At 48.9% G+C, this 15,682-nt stretch overlaps 1 protein-coding gene across 3 annotated transcripts; it reads left to right on the top strand.

Moving 5' to 3' along the window:
• The first annotated feature begins 3,573 nt into the window (after nt 1–3,573).
• On the top strand, nt 3,574–14,123 carry DHRS7B (dehydrogenase/reductase 7B). 3 transcript variants are annotated; one of them, XM_058815871.1, is made up of 8 exons: nt 3,599–3,618; nt 4,274–4,321; nt 7,994–8,169; nt 10,099–10,214; nt 10,849–11,059; nt 11,669–11,761; nt 13,066–13,218; nt 13,558–14,123. In XM_058815871.1, the coding sequence occupies exons 3-8, from the start codon at nt 8,019–8,021 to the stop codon at nt 13,761–13,763; spliced, it is 930 nt and encodes a 309-aa protein (XP_058671854.1). In that variant the 5' UTR covers nt 3,599–3,618; nt 4,274–4,321; nt 7,994–8,018; the 3' UTR covers nt 13,764–14,123. The 3 variants fall into 3 exon arrangements, with proteins under 3 accessions (XP_058671853.1, XP_058671854.1, XP_058671855.1); XM_058815870.1 differs by lacking the exon at nt 4,274–4,321 and having other exon boundaries at nt 3,574–3,618; XM_058815872.1 differs by lacking the exon at nt 4,274–4,321 and having other exon boundaries at nt 3,602–3,618; nt 7,998–8,169.
• Nucleotides 14,124–15,682: the final 1,559 nt, after the last annotated feature.

Raw genomic sequence — 15,682 nt, 5'->3', positions numbered from 1 at the left:
TGGACCCAGGGATGCCTGAACAATAGCACAGCCTCTCCCTCTGCTGTCATTTAACTCCTTCCTGACCCTCCCAAACCCGCACAGGGGTGGGCTCTCCTCTCCTCTGCAGATGTGCCTGCACCTTTACAGCTCTTGGGGGCCCAGCCCTCAGCCTGGTGCTGCTTTTCCCCCTCCAAAGCAAGGAGTAAAGGCAGCAGGGAAGGACAGGGCTGGGTATCCTGAGAGCAGTGAAGCTGCAGGTAGGAAATAATTCTGTACAGCTGTCCTCTCATCAATTAAAACAACCACAATTAGCATCTGTTTATGGAAATGGTGCCTCAGCTTTGCCATTTCTGTGTGTGACAAAACATCACTGTCTCTCCCCTGGAAGCATTCAGCTCCATTAAAGTGGCTGTGGAATGTGGGGATCTGCAGGAGGAGAGGATATTGCTGCCTCTCCCTCTTCCCCAGCTTTGGGTTGTCTGCAAGGATTGGGGATTTGCAGCACGATCACACATCAGAAATGCAGTTTCACTAAGTCTACCCTATTCTCACACTGAGCTTGGAAATGCTGCAGTGCAGGCTCTGGGGGAGACAGTAATTACAAACAAACCTTATAGAAAATAGCTGGGAAAGAAAAATAATACTCAGGTGGTGGAAAAAAACTGAACTGCAATGAACTGAACCTGCAGCAAAATTCTCCCCGAGACGAGAGCTGAGAGAAATAGTGACCAAGTACCCAGAAAGTTCTCTGAAAGGAGTTTGGTGTCCTTGAGTCAGAGCCCAGTTCCAAACCAGAACTATAACTGAGGCAAAAGTTGAGAACATTTTCTTGGGTCACTGTCTGGAAGGGACACAGACAAATCTGCAAAGAGCTGCAGGGGCAAAGAACTGGAAAAGCCCTGAGAAACCCTTATTTGTCTGTTTTCCATCCTAGGTCTGTTTCTCCCCCCCACCCTAGAATGTTTTCATTGACTCCAGTTATAGGAGGATGAGAATCTGCACCCTTCCATGAGAAGCTGAGACAAGAAAATCTTTAATCCTGCCACAGCCCTTGGAACATTTACATCTCCCAGCCACAGGCACGGTGAAACTGGGAGCTCTCAGTTCAAACTAGTTCAAGGATGTTTTCCCTGGGGAAGGGTTTTGTTACCCTGTGGGGATTTCTGCCCAGATTTTTGCTCTTAGGGTAAGCAACCAAAGCTTTTCTTACGGCAAGAAGCTGCATCTTACACTCCTGGAAAAAGAAAAACTGGCAAATAAGAGCCCACAGGAACTAGGGCACAAAATTGCTGCCCTAGAGATTAGGGTTAAAAGGCTGCAGATCTGCACTCAGTGATTGCAGATGTCACCAAACACAAGTGCAAACTCAAATCCTTGAGTTTGGAGATTTTTTTTTTTTCTTTTCTCCCCCTCAAGAAAGAGCTCCTGCACTGCAAGAGGGCAGCCAACAGAACAGCAGGATGTTTGTCAAGGAAGTGTTAGCATGCTAAAAGGATTCCAGCCCTCTGCAGTTGTGGCCTGACAAAATGAGAAAGGAAAGATATTTGAGTGCAAATAAAACCAACAGACAGAGTTTTACATTATGCCAACATTTACCAGTTGGGGCTTGCCCAGTCTGCAAACCAGTCCTAGATGTGGGGGAGAGTTTTCACTGATGGTTCTGAGAACAAAGACAGGTTGACATCAGTAAATCTTCTAATCCCAGTGCATGATGTATCAATGAGCAGCTTTGAATCAGAGGTGAATTTCTTGCTAATTACATTAGATTAACCTAAGGAAATGGGATCCCAGTCAAAGCAACAAAGTCAAGCTTTACTCCACTGACTTTGCAGCTGCAGCTCCAGTCTGAGCCTTTGCTGTGGGACTTGGTTTCAATCAACTCTGGGAGAGAGCAATCAAGAAAGAGTTTCAATCCCAGTCTGGGAGAAAGCATGTGAACATATTCCTGTTAAATAACCACCTGGGAGATGCCAGGGAAATGAGCAGAGCAGCCTGGGCACAGCTCTCAGGTCACTGTCCTGTGCATGAAGCTCCAGCTCTTGCTGCCCCACCTGGAGGGGGCAAGAAGGACTGAAATGGCTTTTTCCAGCTCTGAACCAACTACAGCTCCCAGTAAGGCTGCCATGACATAAACTACCTTCTTCTGGATTTTATTTTTCTGTTTAATTTGTGTAAACAAAATTATTGATTCTCCCAAATCATTACATCAAAAAAGTGCATTATCATCCTTCCTTTCAGACAGTAATTTTTAGGAAGATTTTGAATTATTTTCTCATCTTTTCCCTGAAATATTGATCCCTTACTAATGAACCAGCACTGAACCTTTGAATTAATTTCAGTGTTTTCCCTATTAGAAGAGAGGAGCAGAAAAAAGTTACCATAAAAATGGATGATAAAACCACCTTTCAAAGAACTGCTGCAAAAAGCTGTCCTTTATCTCTCTGCTGTGCACAGGGAAAGACATCTGGGATTAAATACCCTTGGAAACATTTCAGTATTTCTGATTCCTCTGTAAATGGAATCACAAAAACCTGACAAAATCCTTCACTAAGAGCAACTCCCTGTGCCTTTCCTTCCTCAGGGCAAGACTCCTGACACATTTGGGCTTTTGGGATCACTGGGGCCAGGTTTGTGCCCTTATCAGTGCCAGGGGATTTGGAGTTGCACATTTAGGGCCCATTTCTGCACAGATCTCTTGGAAAATCTGAGAAATTTGAGGTTTTCCCCATCACAGATTTGAAAAAGGCTCTGCAGAAATGTCTCTTTTCTCCTACAAGAATTTACTCCTGTTCCTCACAGTCACATTGGCCAGTGTCACCCTCAGCGTGGGATTTTGGGGGTGTCCTGTGCCAATGTCACCGTTTAGGGTGGGATTTTGGGGTGTCCTGTGCCAATGTCACCCTCAGGGTGGGATTTTGGGATGTCCTGTGCCAATGTCACCGTTTAGGGTGGGATTTTGGGATGTCCTGTGCCATTGTCACCCTCATGGTGGGATTTTGGGGGTGTCCTGTTCCAGTGCCACCCTCAGGGTTGGATTTTGGGATGTCCTGTGCCAATGTCACCCTCAGGGTGGGATTTTGGGATGTCCTGTGCCAATGTCACCCTCAGGGTGGGATTTTGGGATGTCCTTTGCCATTGTCACCCTCAGGGTGGGATTTTGAGGTGTCCTGTGCCAATGTCACCCTCAGGGTGGGATTTTGGGGGTGTCCTGTTCCAGTGCCACCCTCAGGGTGGGATTTTGGGGCGTCCTGTGCCGATGTCCCAGTGCCCGAGCTCTGAGGGGAGAGGCTGTGGAGCCTCCCTCCCTCACGGCCATATTCCCGAGCAATCCCGTGCCGTGCTCTGGGACGGCCCTGAGCAGGGAGGCTGAACCCACGCCCCATAGTCCCTTCCAGCCTGACCCCTTCGGGATTTTGGGATTCTGGGACCGAGGGCAATGCCTGCCTGTGGGGAACCCCGAGAGGGCGGAACCCCTGGTTGGCACCGCCGCTCCCGGCCGGGCTGCACAGGCGGCGGGACAGGTGAGGGCAGCTGCTCTCCCACAGCCACTTCCGGTTGGCGTCACGGGGAGAGGAGTCCGGGCGGAAACGGCCGGGGCCCACTTCCGGCGGTGGCCATGGTGACGGCGGCGGCCAGGTGGGGACAGAGGGGACAGAGAAGGGACAGGAGGGGACAGGAGGGGACAAGAGGGACAGCCGGGAGGGCCCGGGGGGCTGCGGGGCTCGGGGGAGTGCGGGAGAGCTCGGGGCAAGGCGGCGCTGGGGCGCGCAGGGACGCCCGGCGCTCTCCGGGACAGAGTTCACCGCTGGTACCGCCATTAAAAACCCAATTACAGATAAATTAAAAACACAATTACAGATAAATTAAAAACCCAATTACGGATAAACCAGGGACAGCCGGCCGTCATGGCCTCACCTCATGGAGGTTCAGGTGGCTTTTGATTTGGTAAAAGTCTGCAGAACGCTTTCTTTGGAACAACAATTGTTTGAGTTTTCTGATCAGGCCGTCTTTGTTTCTGTCCCGAGCACCAACGGAGGAATTCCGTGTGGGAGGAATTACACTTTGGAATTACACTTTGTACCTGAGTGAACGGGGCAGGAAGATAAGAGAAAACGATTTCCTAGACTCCTGGGCTGGCTCGGGCTGAAAGAACCTTAAATCCCCTCTCATTCCACCTCTGCCAGCACCTTCCGCTACAGCGGGTGGGATTCCAGGGAATTCCTCAAGTCCAGGCTGGTTTCCGGGTGCTGCAAACGTGTTTTTTTCCTTTTTGCTGCCCCGTGGGCTGAAGAACTCAGGCAGAAGAACTGCAGAGACCCAGCAGGGGCTGATGCTTCAGGTAATGCCTGGCTGGCTTTGGGAATTCCAGCTTTCGTTGGGAATTCCAGTTTTCGTTGGGAATTCCTGCTTTCTTCGGGAATTCCGGCTGGGTTGTTCTCTCCTCCTGCTCCCTGTTGGGATGAGGAGCTCTGCATTTCTCCTGAGCAGTTTTTGCTGCTTTCAGCTTTGGAGCTCCCTCTGTGTTCCCGGCGTGGGGGTTGAGTTCCCCGTGCCCTGCAAAGGTCAGGGCTGTGTTCCCTGGGTTTGTTTTTAGAGGCAGACCGGGCTGGGCTGGCATTGGAGGCTTGCCTGGATCGCTGCCAGTTCCACATTTAACTCGGGGCTGTCCTGAGGAGCAGCGAGGCAGCTCCAGCTCAGAGCACTGTTGGTGAGCCCCTTCCTTCCTTTCTCAGGTAGGACCTTGTGCTTTCTTCACACTAAAGCCCTCACTCAGGCCCACAGGGGCTGTGCTTTTTTCCTTAGGAAAATCAGGTTTTTCCCCTTCCTTTTATCCCCCCAGTTGGGTTTGGGGTTGCAGCCTCCAGCTGGTGCCACTTGTCACCTAAAGGACAATGTGATTCTGGGAGCCTGGAGCTGCACAATCAGCTTTAGTCCCAGTTTGTTTGGGGAAGCTCCCAGGGGTTTGGTTCTTTAGGATCTGCTCTCATCTTTGCACCCTTATTCATTAATAAGGTCATTAATCCTTGTTCCTTGAGAAACCATTGTCCTGGATTTACAGGAGAACACCCGGTTTTGTTTTAAAGGGAAAGTTCTGGGTTAATTTTTAATTGGATAAATGTGATTTATTCTATGGGGGGCCTTCAGAAAGTTTCCTGTCACCTGTATTTGCTGGCATTATCAGTTTTTATTTCTGCTCTCTGGTAACTGCATGTTCCAGTGCTGCCCTTTGGGATGGAGAATTGGGAATTGCAGGACACTGCTTCAGTGTCACCTAAAGTTGGGGTTGTGATAGAAGCAGGTCAGGAAATCAAAGCAAAACTTGTTGCTGTGGGTCTGCAGTGCTGCAGAAGTTCTTGTGTCCCAAATGATTTACTCAGCTGGGTTGTCCTCTCTCCCAAGTCTGACTGATCTGAGATTTTCTTTGTTTTGGGTTTTTTTTAAGAGGCCATTTGAGCACCTTGGAAGAAGGCACTGCATCTGCATGCCCCAGAAATTTACATTATATATATTATGTATTATTAATATAATATATATTATTATAGAATATATAATATAATAAGATATATTAATATATATAACATATATTAATACTATATACTATATAATATACATTATATATATTAATAGTATTATAATAGCAATATATTAATAATGATATATCTGTATATTAATATATATTAAAATTATAGATAATGTATAAATGATATGTAATGAATATATAATATATAAATTATATATATTTTAAAATAAATATATTTTAATATATAATATATATTAAAATATACATAAAGATATATAAAATATATTAAAATATATTAAATATATAAAGGGATTTTCATCTCAGATTGGCAGCTCCTTGTCTCTCTGGCTCCTCTCCTTCTGTCCCCATCCCATCTTTCCCCTCCCCAGAGCTGTTACCTGTTGGCTCAGGCTCCAGCCTGGGAGCTGCCAGAGCAGCTGCTGCTCCTGCTCCTGCCTGGCTTCTTGGTTTGCTGCAGCCCTCAGGCAGAGATGTACAGTCTACCCAGTTCCTGTGTATAACATGAGAAAAAGGAAAGAAATCCAATAAAAGATTAGAAATATTTTCAGGTCTCAGTGTGCTTTAGCTAGGAGAGGAGTCAGGAAAGGCCCCTCTTCTCAGTTACCTTTGCACCTGCACTGAAACCACAGCAGGGCCAGATTTTTCCAGTGCCTCATGGAGGAAGTGCCAGCGTAGCTGTCAGCTCCCACTTGGGAAATAATGAAAGGGCCTGAACGTGGGCTGAGGGGTTTTTGTGATTGCAGAATGTCCTCTAAGCCCAATGGCAGCACAGCACCTGCTGTCCCTGCCCACACTTTGTGCTGTGACTCTCAGGAGACCTTTGAGAGAGCAAAAAAGGGAATCATAGAGAAGGCAGCTGCTGAGCATGAACCAGTCAGGAGAACCTTCTCATCCAGCCTGGAAGTCCAGTGGGTTTATGTCAAAACATCTCTTTCCCAGGAATTATTTCAGGGAAGATCCATTCTCTCGTGTCACATGAACTGTGCCAGTCCCTGGCTGCAAACCAGTGCCAAACACCCCCTGTGTGCACCCCCAGGGTGGAGGAATCAGATGCTCTGCAGGGCCTGAGCTGAATCCTCCTTTGGGGTTTGTGCTTTCCCACTCTGGGCACACTCCCTGTGCCCTGGGCAGCTGCTGCTCTGGTGTCTCCCTGCATGATCCACACTGGATCCCACCAGGAAGGACTTGAGACACACAGAAATCACTTTGGGCATGGGAAGCTCCAAAGCACCCCAAGAAGATTTGTGTTCTACCTTGGTGGCTTTGTTTTTAGACCTTGCCAAGTGTATTTAGAGCTGTCTTTATGTGTTATTTTATTGTGTTCCATCTGTATCCCCAGAAATAGTTATTTTATTCAGTTCACTGCTATTTCAGCAAGCTGTTCACTGAGCAGCTATTTGAGGAATTCTCTCCAAGCCCCTGATGGGTATCTGGAAGAGCCTGACATTTTCCACATTAGCTGTGTTCCATGGCATGCAGAGCCTCTGCCATCCCCTCAGTGACACTGAATTCTGCCTTAGCACTGTGGTTACCTCTTGTTTTCTGCTTCTCACGCTCTCCTTTTGTTGGAAGGAGCACAAGTTGTGTGCCCAGAATTTCCCAGTATCTTCCCAGTAAAGGCCTGTCTTGCAGTTCAGACTGCAAGAGTTCAAACTCTGCCTGCATGAGAAACAAGGGAAAGGAAAATTACCCTGAGGTGTGGTTCTGACTTCATGTGTGACCCAGAAGATTTCAGGAAGGGGTTGTAATTAACTTTACTCTTACACCAAGCTTTGATAAAAGCTCAGGGATATACAAAGGGAAAATCAGTGGCCTTTTCACAGGAGTCCACTTGTGCTCTTTGGCCCTGAGGAAGCTGTCACATAAACTCCTCTCTTGAAGGAATGGCTTAGCAAGGAGATTAGGGCTATGCCTTGGTATCAGAATCCAATCCCAGGATGGGATTTCAGTGTGTTAAGCAAATTACTGGCTCAGAGAGAAAACCTGGAGCCTCCAAAAGACAGACTGGCTTATATCCATCTGGGATAACACACAGTAACTGATCTCTGGCTTGTAGGTACTCTGGTACTGGCTGTTCTAGAGAAATCTGAACAGTTTTATACAATCAGAAGAATGTGGAGAAATATCCCAGCCCTGAGGAACTTCCACACAAGAGGGAGAATTTAGGGGAAAACATGGGAACAGCATCCCTGAACCCAAGTTTGTGATGGGACAGCTGACAGGATGCAATGCCAAGTGTCCTGCTGGGATGTTCACGTTACTGTTTCAGTGCTTAAAATTGGGAACTGATGGGAACTTTCCAAAACCTAAATGAAGGGATGAGGAAACCTGCTGAAGATACAGAGGTACCTTGGTGGTTTAAGGTGATCTAAGGCAGGGTTAAGAAGAATAATTTCAAAGTCATTTTCAGGCCTTTTCTCATTTTCCTCATGGTGAAATGATCTCTTTGCTGTCACCCTGTGGCTCTAGGAAGACAGCAGAGAGAGGGAAGCTGATGGATTTCACCAGCTCTGTCATCGTCCCGCTGCTGTTCGGCAGCCTGGGCATCTTCGCGCTGTTCCGGCTGCTGCAGTGGCTGCGCATGCGAACGTACCTGCACGAGGCTGTGGTGGTGATCACAGGGGCCACCTCTGGCCTGGGCAAAGGTATGGACACACACACAGCCCACCAAGGGCAGCACAGGCAGGGGGCTGCGGCAGGAGCAAAGCAGGAATGAGCTAAAGGTTCCTGCTGATCTGAGTTTGAGACACGCAGCTCCCACCTGAGTCAAAACCACTTGGTTTCAATCAACTCTGCCAGCACCTGCCAGCCTGGGAGAGACCATTCCTGTTCCAAAAACCACCTGGGAGATGCCAGGGAAATGAGCAGAGCAGCCTGGGCACAGCTCTCAGGTCACTGCTGGGCTGTGCATGAAGCTCCAGCTCTTGCTGCCCCACCTGGAGGGGGCAAGAAGGACTGAAATGGCTTTTTCCAGCTCTGAACCAACTACAGCTCCCAGTAAGGCTGCCATGACATAAACTACCTTCTTCTGGATTTTATTTTTCTATTTCATTTGTGTAAACAAAATTATTGATTCTCCCATATCATTACATATTGTAATGATGAATCATTCAGTGCATCCTGCCTGAGTTCTTCAACCCACAGGGCAGCAAAAAGGGAAAAAATATGTTTTTCCCTGAAATCAAAAAAGTGCATTATCATCCTTCCTTTCAGACAGTAATTTTGGTTGATTCTTTTTGTAGATGTATATGCAAGGAAGTCTCAACATTTGGTACAAAAAATTTAAATCACCTTGTATAAACTGGAGCTCATCAAACAAGGAATTAGATGCTGTTCTTGTGCTGTCAGGGGTCTTTTCCCTAAATCCTGAAAAAGCCATTAAGCCAAATTGTTTCTTTAAAACCTCTCAGAAGTTGTGTTCTGCCTTCACATAATTCCAGCTGCTCTGCCAAACCTTCCACTCCTTCTCCTTGTCCCTCACCCTCAAGGTACCTTTCATGGTACAAATCCATCCACTCTAAAGTCAAACTCTTGGCATTATTAACACCAGGGACTATTTTTTTCCAAATGAAACTTATATTTTACTTCAGTGGCCACATTCTCTAATTCTGCTTTCTATAATTGCTTTAAAAGCTGCTTGAAGAGAAGACAAGGTGCTCTCTGCTATCAAGGCCTCTCATTAGGATGAGTACATTTCTAGAACAAATAGAGCTTTAATTGATGCTGCCTTTGCATGTGAGTTTGTCCCTAAGGACAGGGCTGTTCAGGAACTGGCCAAAGGAGATGAACTGGTTCTCTCTGCCTGCCTCAACCAAAGAGTGGGAGTGGTAAAGGATCTTGTACTTCTCATCAAGAAGAGAGGAAATTAGTATTCCAGGAGAGACCTTCCAGCTGGAGCTCTGTCTGTGCTGTGGGGTGTAGAGACTTCCACCACTGCACTGTAAAGTTTTCTCCCTTTTTGGGCTCATTTGCAAGATCTTCTACAACTCCCCTTACTCCTAGTTATTAATACACCAGACCACCTCTGATTACTGTGTGTTCACTGCCATCCACTGTCATCCCTTGAGCAAACAAGCAGTTTGTCCCTCTGGCTCCCAGGGGCGACAGGGACATGCAGTTAGGAGGACAATAGCCTGGCATCCCTTCTCCAGGCTTTTCCCCATGAGGAGAATCACCTTGATGAAGGCATTGCAGCCCAGGCTCCCAGAAGCTCTGAAGGAGTTCATTAAAACTGAAACTCCTAAGGCTGTGTTAGATGACACACAGGGTAACTGTGGTCAGAAATGAAGAGGCAAATGTGACCAGCTGAGGGGGAGGATGTGTGAAGAGCACAGTAAGTGTCTGACCAGCACAGAATGTGTGAGCACAGCAGCTGCCTCACGTGTCTGTCACAGTCCCAGGAGAGTGGGAGTGGCTGTGACCTCTCTGTCACTCAGCCTGGCCACCACACAGCAGCAATAAAGCCACCTGCAATAAAGACCCTGCAGCAAACAGCACTTTGAGCTCTCCCCAGGGCTGATGTGGATCTGTCCTTTGGCTGATATTCACTTTTCTCTCTTCTTGCCTCTCCACAGAATGTGCCAAAGCTTTCCATGCAGCTGGTTCCAGGCTGGTGCTGTGTGGCAGAGACAGTGAGAGGCTGAAGGGGCTGGTGCAGGAGCTCTGTGCTGTCAAGAATCACCGCAGGAACGTGAGTGTGGCACCAGGACAGGCCCTGGGCTCACCTGGCCTGGATTTCTGCTTGGGCTCTCACAGAAATTACAGAATTGCCTGTGGGTTGTTCTCTTGAGCAACAGGAAAAATGCAGCTCTGTGGTGAGGGATGGATGCTGATACAGGAGTACACTGAGCTGGTGTGTCATTCCTTGTAAAAACCCCCAAAAGAAGCCAGCTTGGGTAGAAATGGAAGTGAAGGCACATGAGGGCAGTGTCCAGACCCCTTACACCTGCACCTCAGAATCTAGAAAAGTGACTTTATTTCTGCTTTTATTTTTTATGTCTTTGCCTGCTGACTGTGGCTAAGAACTGCTGGCTTCTGCAAAAAAACACATGGGTTAGGTTTTGCCTTTTTCAGATGCATTTCCTTTAATATGACAACAGGAAACTTTACTACTTGAGGAAGATCTCCCTTGTTCCTTTGCTAGGCTCAGGGATAGGGAACAGGCTACAGGAGCAGATAAAGATGAGCACAACCTGCTTCTGCCATGAATTCCCCACATGGAACAGGATCTGGTGGCCCTGCTCCTGTGCTTCCAGAGCTGGGGGATCCCAGAGCTGGCACACCCAGCACTGAACTGGATTTTGCTAACCTGAGTTTCTTCACAGCCACACGAGCCTCACACGGTGGTGTTTGACCTCTCAGACACCAAGGCTGTGGTGAATGCAGCTGAGGAGATCCTCAAGGCCTTGGGTCACGTGGACATCCTGATCAACAACGCTGGCATCAGCTTCAGAGGCACCATCGTGGACACAGGGCTGCAGGTGGACAAAAAAGTGATGGAAACAAATTACTTTGGACCTGTAGCCCTCACCAAAGGTACCTGTGACCCACAGGATTTGGCTGATGCCTCTGCAGACCAGCACAGCTGAGCACAGCTTTGTGTTTGTCATTGTGCACAGGCTGAAGGGAGGTTTGGGGTTCTAGGCAGGCCTGAGGGTGTGACTGTGTGGGAAATACCCCAGTGAGATGATCCCTGCTTCCATCTCCTGATCCAGCCTGGCAGGGGCTTGGGAAGAGGCCCAGTTATCCTGTCTGCCCTGTCAGAACATGGTGGGGTTCCAGTGGAGCTGCAGCTTTCCTGGGAGGCTTTGGTCACACAGAAAGCTCAGCCTGAAGCGTGTCAGCTGCAGGGAATGGGAAGATGATGTGGTGGCAAGAAAAGCAAATGCTGCTGCCCTCTGTGTGGGAGATCAGAGCCACCACAGCAGCCCTTGTGCGGCTCTGGCACAAGGAATCTCCTCACAGGTGACCCTCCCAGGCAGACACAGCCTCAGCCAGAGGCATCCCAAGCACTGTCCCAAGCCCTGCGCTGAAGAGGGATCTTGGAATTCCCTTCAGCATCTCTGAGTGCTCTGAAAGCTTTGATTCTTGACAGCAGCAATGGTAGCACTGTTGTCTGAATGGGTCTTTTCTGTCCTTTGCTAGCACTTCTCCCCTCCATGATCAAGAGGAGACAAGGCCACATTGTGGCCATCAGCAGCGTGCAAGGCAAAATAAGCATTCCTTTCAGATCTGCATGTAAGTACCTCCACAGAAGATGGGAAAGACATATTTGGGGCACCAGGCTGAATAAATACTTGGCTCCTGCTTCCACATTTAGCTCTCCATGGGATTGGCTGTGTGCAGGGAAGGCAGAGCTGTGCATCACCCTCAATGGGGTCACAAACCACTGACAGCCACTCTTAAATACAAAATCTTAGCCCTGGCCTAAAGTTGTTAAGGGATGGAAATATGTTTTGAAAACAGCTTGATTGTCCTATCTTGAGTCACTATAATTCCATAATTTTATGGTATTTTGTCCTTGTCATTTGTCTGCATTATCTCCTCTAAGAAAGCAGAAATTTTTGGTTTTAATAAATTATGAAGTGCTGTAGTACAAACAATGCCAGAACAAAAGCCTAAACAATCTTGATCCAGCAAACTCTTCATGCTGAATCAATTATGACAAGAAATATTGATGAGATTACTGAAAAAAAAGGCCTTTAAAAGATGGATGAACTAAGAGGGGAGCATTTGACACACAAACATCTGTAAATCACTGAAAGTGAACACCAGAAGTGGAGGGGTGATGGCATACAGTGGGTCAGGAACGATGCTGAGGGGGGAGAGCCTGGAATGTCTGAGCCATGGGGTTTTGCAGGTGATGTGGGTCCAGTTGCTGCAGGAATTGTGTTCTGAGGAGCTCCCAGGGTGCTTCACAGGGACCAGAGCCTGTGGATGTGGCAGCAGGAGCTCAGCCCTTGCCTGGATCATTGCAGGGTCCTCAGCCTGTGCTGAGCTGGCTCTGGTGCTGCTGGTGTGGTGGTGGCAGCCACAGGCAGTGACCAAGCACAAGGAGTCTCTGCCATTCCATGGGGAAAATCCTGCCCTAGGCCAGGCTTCCCTGCTGTTCCTGCCTGTGTGATTTGCTGTTCCTGCCTGTGTGATCTGCTGTTCCCTTCTGCAGCCAAGCCCTGAACCTGCTCTGCAAGTCCCTGGTGCTCAGCACATGCAGGGCAGCCAGCTCTGCCTTCCAAAGGCTCTGAGTCTCCTTTATCAGGAGTGGGAGGCAGCTTGGGCTCACTCTGGAGTGCTCTGGCAGGTCTGCAATATTAAGCTCAGGATCCCAGCCAGTTTTGAACTTGAGTTTACATTTTGTCTTCCTAAATTGCCTCTGACTCCCACTACCTGTTGCTGCCATTCACTAAACAAAAACAAACGTAGAGGCTGGAGAGCAGCTCCTGCTGAGGAGTGGCTGCATTGTAGTGAAAATCCATTCAGAAAGTGAAAATTCCTCAGCCCTGCTCCTCTCCTTGGTGCACAGTCCTTGTCCTGTTTTGCAGATGCTGCCTCTAAGCATGCTACCCAGGCCTTCTTTGACTGCCTGCGAGCAGAGGTGGAGCAGTATGACATTGAAGTGACAGTGGTGAGCCCTGGGTACATCCAGACCAACCTGTCCCTCAACGCTGTCACAGCGGATGGATCTCGCTATGGAGGTGAGATCCCTCTCACTGCCCTTTGTAAAGCATCTCCATGTCATTGTAAGGTGTGTTTGCAACACATGGCCTCTGGTGGGGACACAGGTTAGCCCTGAAGGATCAAAAACCGACTCTGGATGCAGGGTAGGAACAGCAAGCCCCAAAATTGAGCCTTTCCAGACAGCAACTCTCACCTTCAGGGCCAGCCATGAGGAACAGCTGCCTGTGCTCCCATACCCAGCTGGAGTGAGAGCCAGAGCAAGCAGCCATGTGCAGTTAGAGCATCCTAGGAAAGGTTCTCAGAGGGGTTTACCTGCTGCTGGTGGTGCTGGTGCTCACTCACCTTTCCCTTGGCAGTTATGGACAAGACCACGGCCGAGGGACAGACGGCGGCCGAGGTGGCTCAGGTGGTTCTCAATGCAGTGGGACAGAAGAAGAAGGAAGTGCTTGTGGCTGGCCTGACCCCCTGCCTGGCTGTCTACCTGAGGAACCTCTGCCCCAGGCTGTTCTTCACCTTAATGGCATCTAGAGCAAAAAAGGAGAGAAAAGCAAAGGGCTCTTAGAGCTCAGCTGCCCTGAGCAGGGAGAGGCTGAGCCCCTGCAGTTGGCTGGGACATCACTGGAGGTGCTCCTGCAGGAAAATTCTTTCTCAGAGCTGTTTACCATTGCATGGAGACCGGGAAGTGGTTGGAAGACAGCACCTAAAGCTCAGCTGGAGAAGGAAGGTGCTTGGACAATGGGGGAGAGCTGAGGCTGCAGGGAGGGCTCAGGGGAACACTGGGGAGGCCCTGGCTGGGACTCCTCACCTCACTGCAGGCATGCTCAGCTTTACTGGCCTGCCACAAATAAACCCCACCTGTTCTGCCTTCAGCGAGCAGCCCTTGGCTGTCCCCACCCCTGTGAAATACAGTCCTCAGCTGGGAGCTCTCGTGATCAGTGTCTCATTCCCACTCCTTCCACTCTGACCCAGGACACGCTGCTTGCAGTGGGAAACTTCACAGCCCCTTCCTCTTAACATGCCAAGTCAGCTGATAAATTAAGCTCAATCCAGTGCCACTTTTAAAGAAGTAACTGATGTACAATTTGGGTGTATTTGGCATCATTTTACCTGTCTGAATCGTGCCCTACTGATGGACTGGGACAGTTCATTCTGCAGTGACAGCTCTGTGGATCCCAGCCCCAGGAATGCAGGGAAGCGCTGAACAGGCAGAACAGCACAGCAGGGCAGCTGCTGCCAGGACACACTGCACAGGTGACAGCAGCACACCTGGGCCACCTGCAGCTCAGAGCAGCTGTGATCCTGTGAATGCCAGGCACTCTCTGGCACGAGAGAAGAATCCAGGTGTGTAAAGTGCAGAGTGTAGCAGACAGAGCAATCACAGGTGGTAATTATGATCACATCCAGTGGGGAAGGATACCTGTCTGTTCAGGTATCACTTCAGGGAGCCTGACAGCCTGAAGGGTGCTGTGTTCCATTCCTCACCCCTTCTCTTCATGTGAGGGACACCAGCACCACTAGGAAAAAGGAACTGCTGCACAGATAGAGGACAGAAATAATCTTAAAATTGAAATAAACTCTACTAATAGGAACCAAGGCTCAGACCTCTCCTGCCTCTCCATGCACTTGCCAGCATTTTCCATGTGTCCTGCCTCACATGTCCTGCCTGGGAGTGCACATCTGATGACAAATAAATTACATTGCTATGAAATGAATCCCTTGGTCTACTCCAGCTCCTCACAGCACATAACAGGAAGGGAAAGCAGGAGGGGTTTGTTTTTCCTTGCATCCCTGCAAGGTTCTATTGTACCAGTAGTAGCTGCAGAACAACATGGTTTATCCCAGCCCTCTTTATGGGCCCTGTTAGCTTACACAGTGTGAATCCACACAGAGGATTAGTCACACAAACTCTGATTGGGTGTGCAGGCTCAGCAGGACCTTCTGCTTCCAAAAGCCTCTTCTTAACCACTACAGATCTATGAATGATCTCTGAGATCCAGGATGTGTTTAATGATGACAATGCTGCTGCTCTCTCAGGACATCCATCCTCTGCCACCTGCCCTGTGTCACAGAAAGGCCTGGGCTTGGACTGACAAGGTGAAGCTTTCAGGTGCAGACACTTTTTTCCTGTTAAGAGAGGAAAGCAAGGCATTACCTTCTCTGCTCTCCACAAGGGGAGTGCTGCTGTTGGTTGTGCTTTTCCTTGTGTGTTTCCCATGCTCAGCTCCTGAGTTCCTTGGTGAAATGCAGAGCTCCTGCCAGGCTTGTTCAGCTGCTCCATTTCTGGTATTTCAGGTCGTGGCTCCCCAGGAAGGACCAAGGGGCTGCTTTGCATTTCTGTGTTCCCATCCAGGGCACTGAGGGTGAAACACATCAGCCCTGAGGGGAAAATGATGTGTGGGGAGTTCCTGCAGTTCCTGTGGGAGCTGCAGCTCCGAGGCAGAGGTTGCTGAGAGTGCAGCCATTCCCTTTGGAGGTAAATTC

The sequence above is a fragment of the Ammospiza caudacuta genome, chromosome 17, assembly GCF_027887145.1.
Source record: "Ammospiza caudacuta isolate bAmmCau1 chromosome 17, bAmmCau1.pri, whole genome shotgun sequence".
Classification (NCBI taxonomy): domain Eukaryota; kingdom Metazoa; phylum Chordata; class Aves; order Passeriformes; family Passerellidae; genus Ammospiza; species Ammospiza caudacuta.
The sequence above is the reverse complement of the archived record's forward strand: the minus strand, read 5'-3'. Positions and strand labels throughout refer to the sequence as shown.

Coding starts and splice junctions, on each gene's coding strand:
- DHRS7B (XM_058815870.1), top strand. CDS start 3,599: ATGGTGACGGCGGCGGCCAG. Junction 10,215..10,848: donor TCAAGAATCACCGCAGGAAC/GTGAGTGTGGCA, acceptor GTTTCTTCACAG/CCACACGAGCCTCACACGGT. Junction 11,060..11,668: donor ACCTGTAGCCCTCACCAAAG/GTACCTGTGACC, acceptor GTCCTTTGCTAG/CACTTCTCCCCTCCATGATC.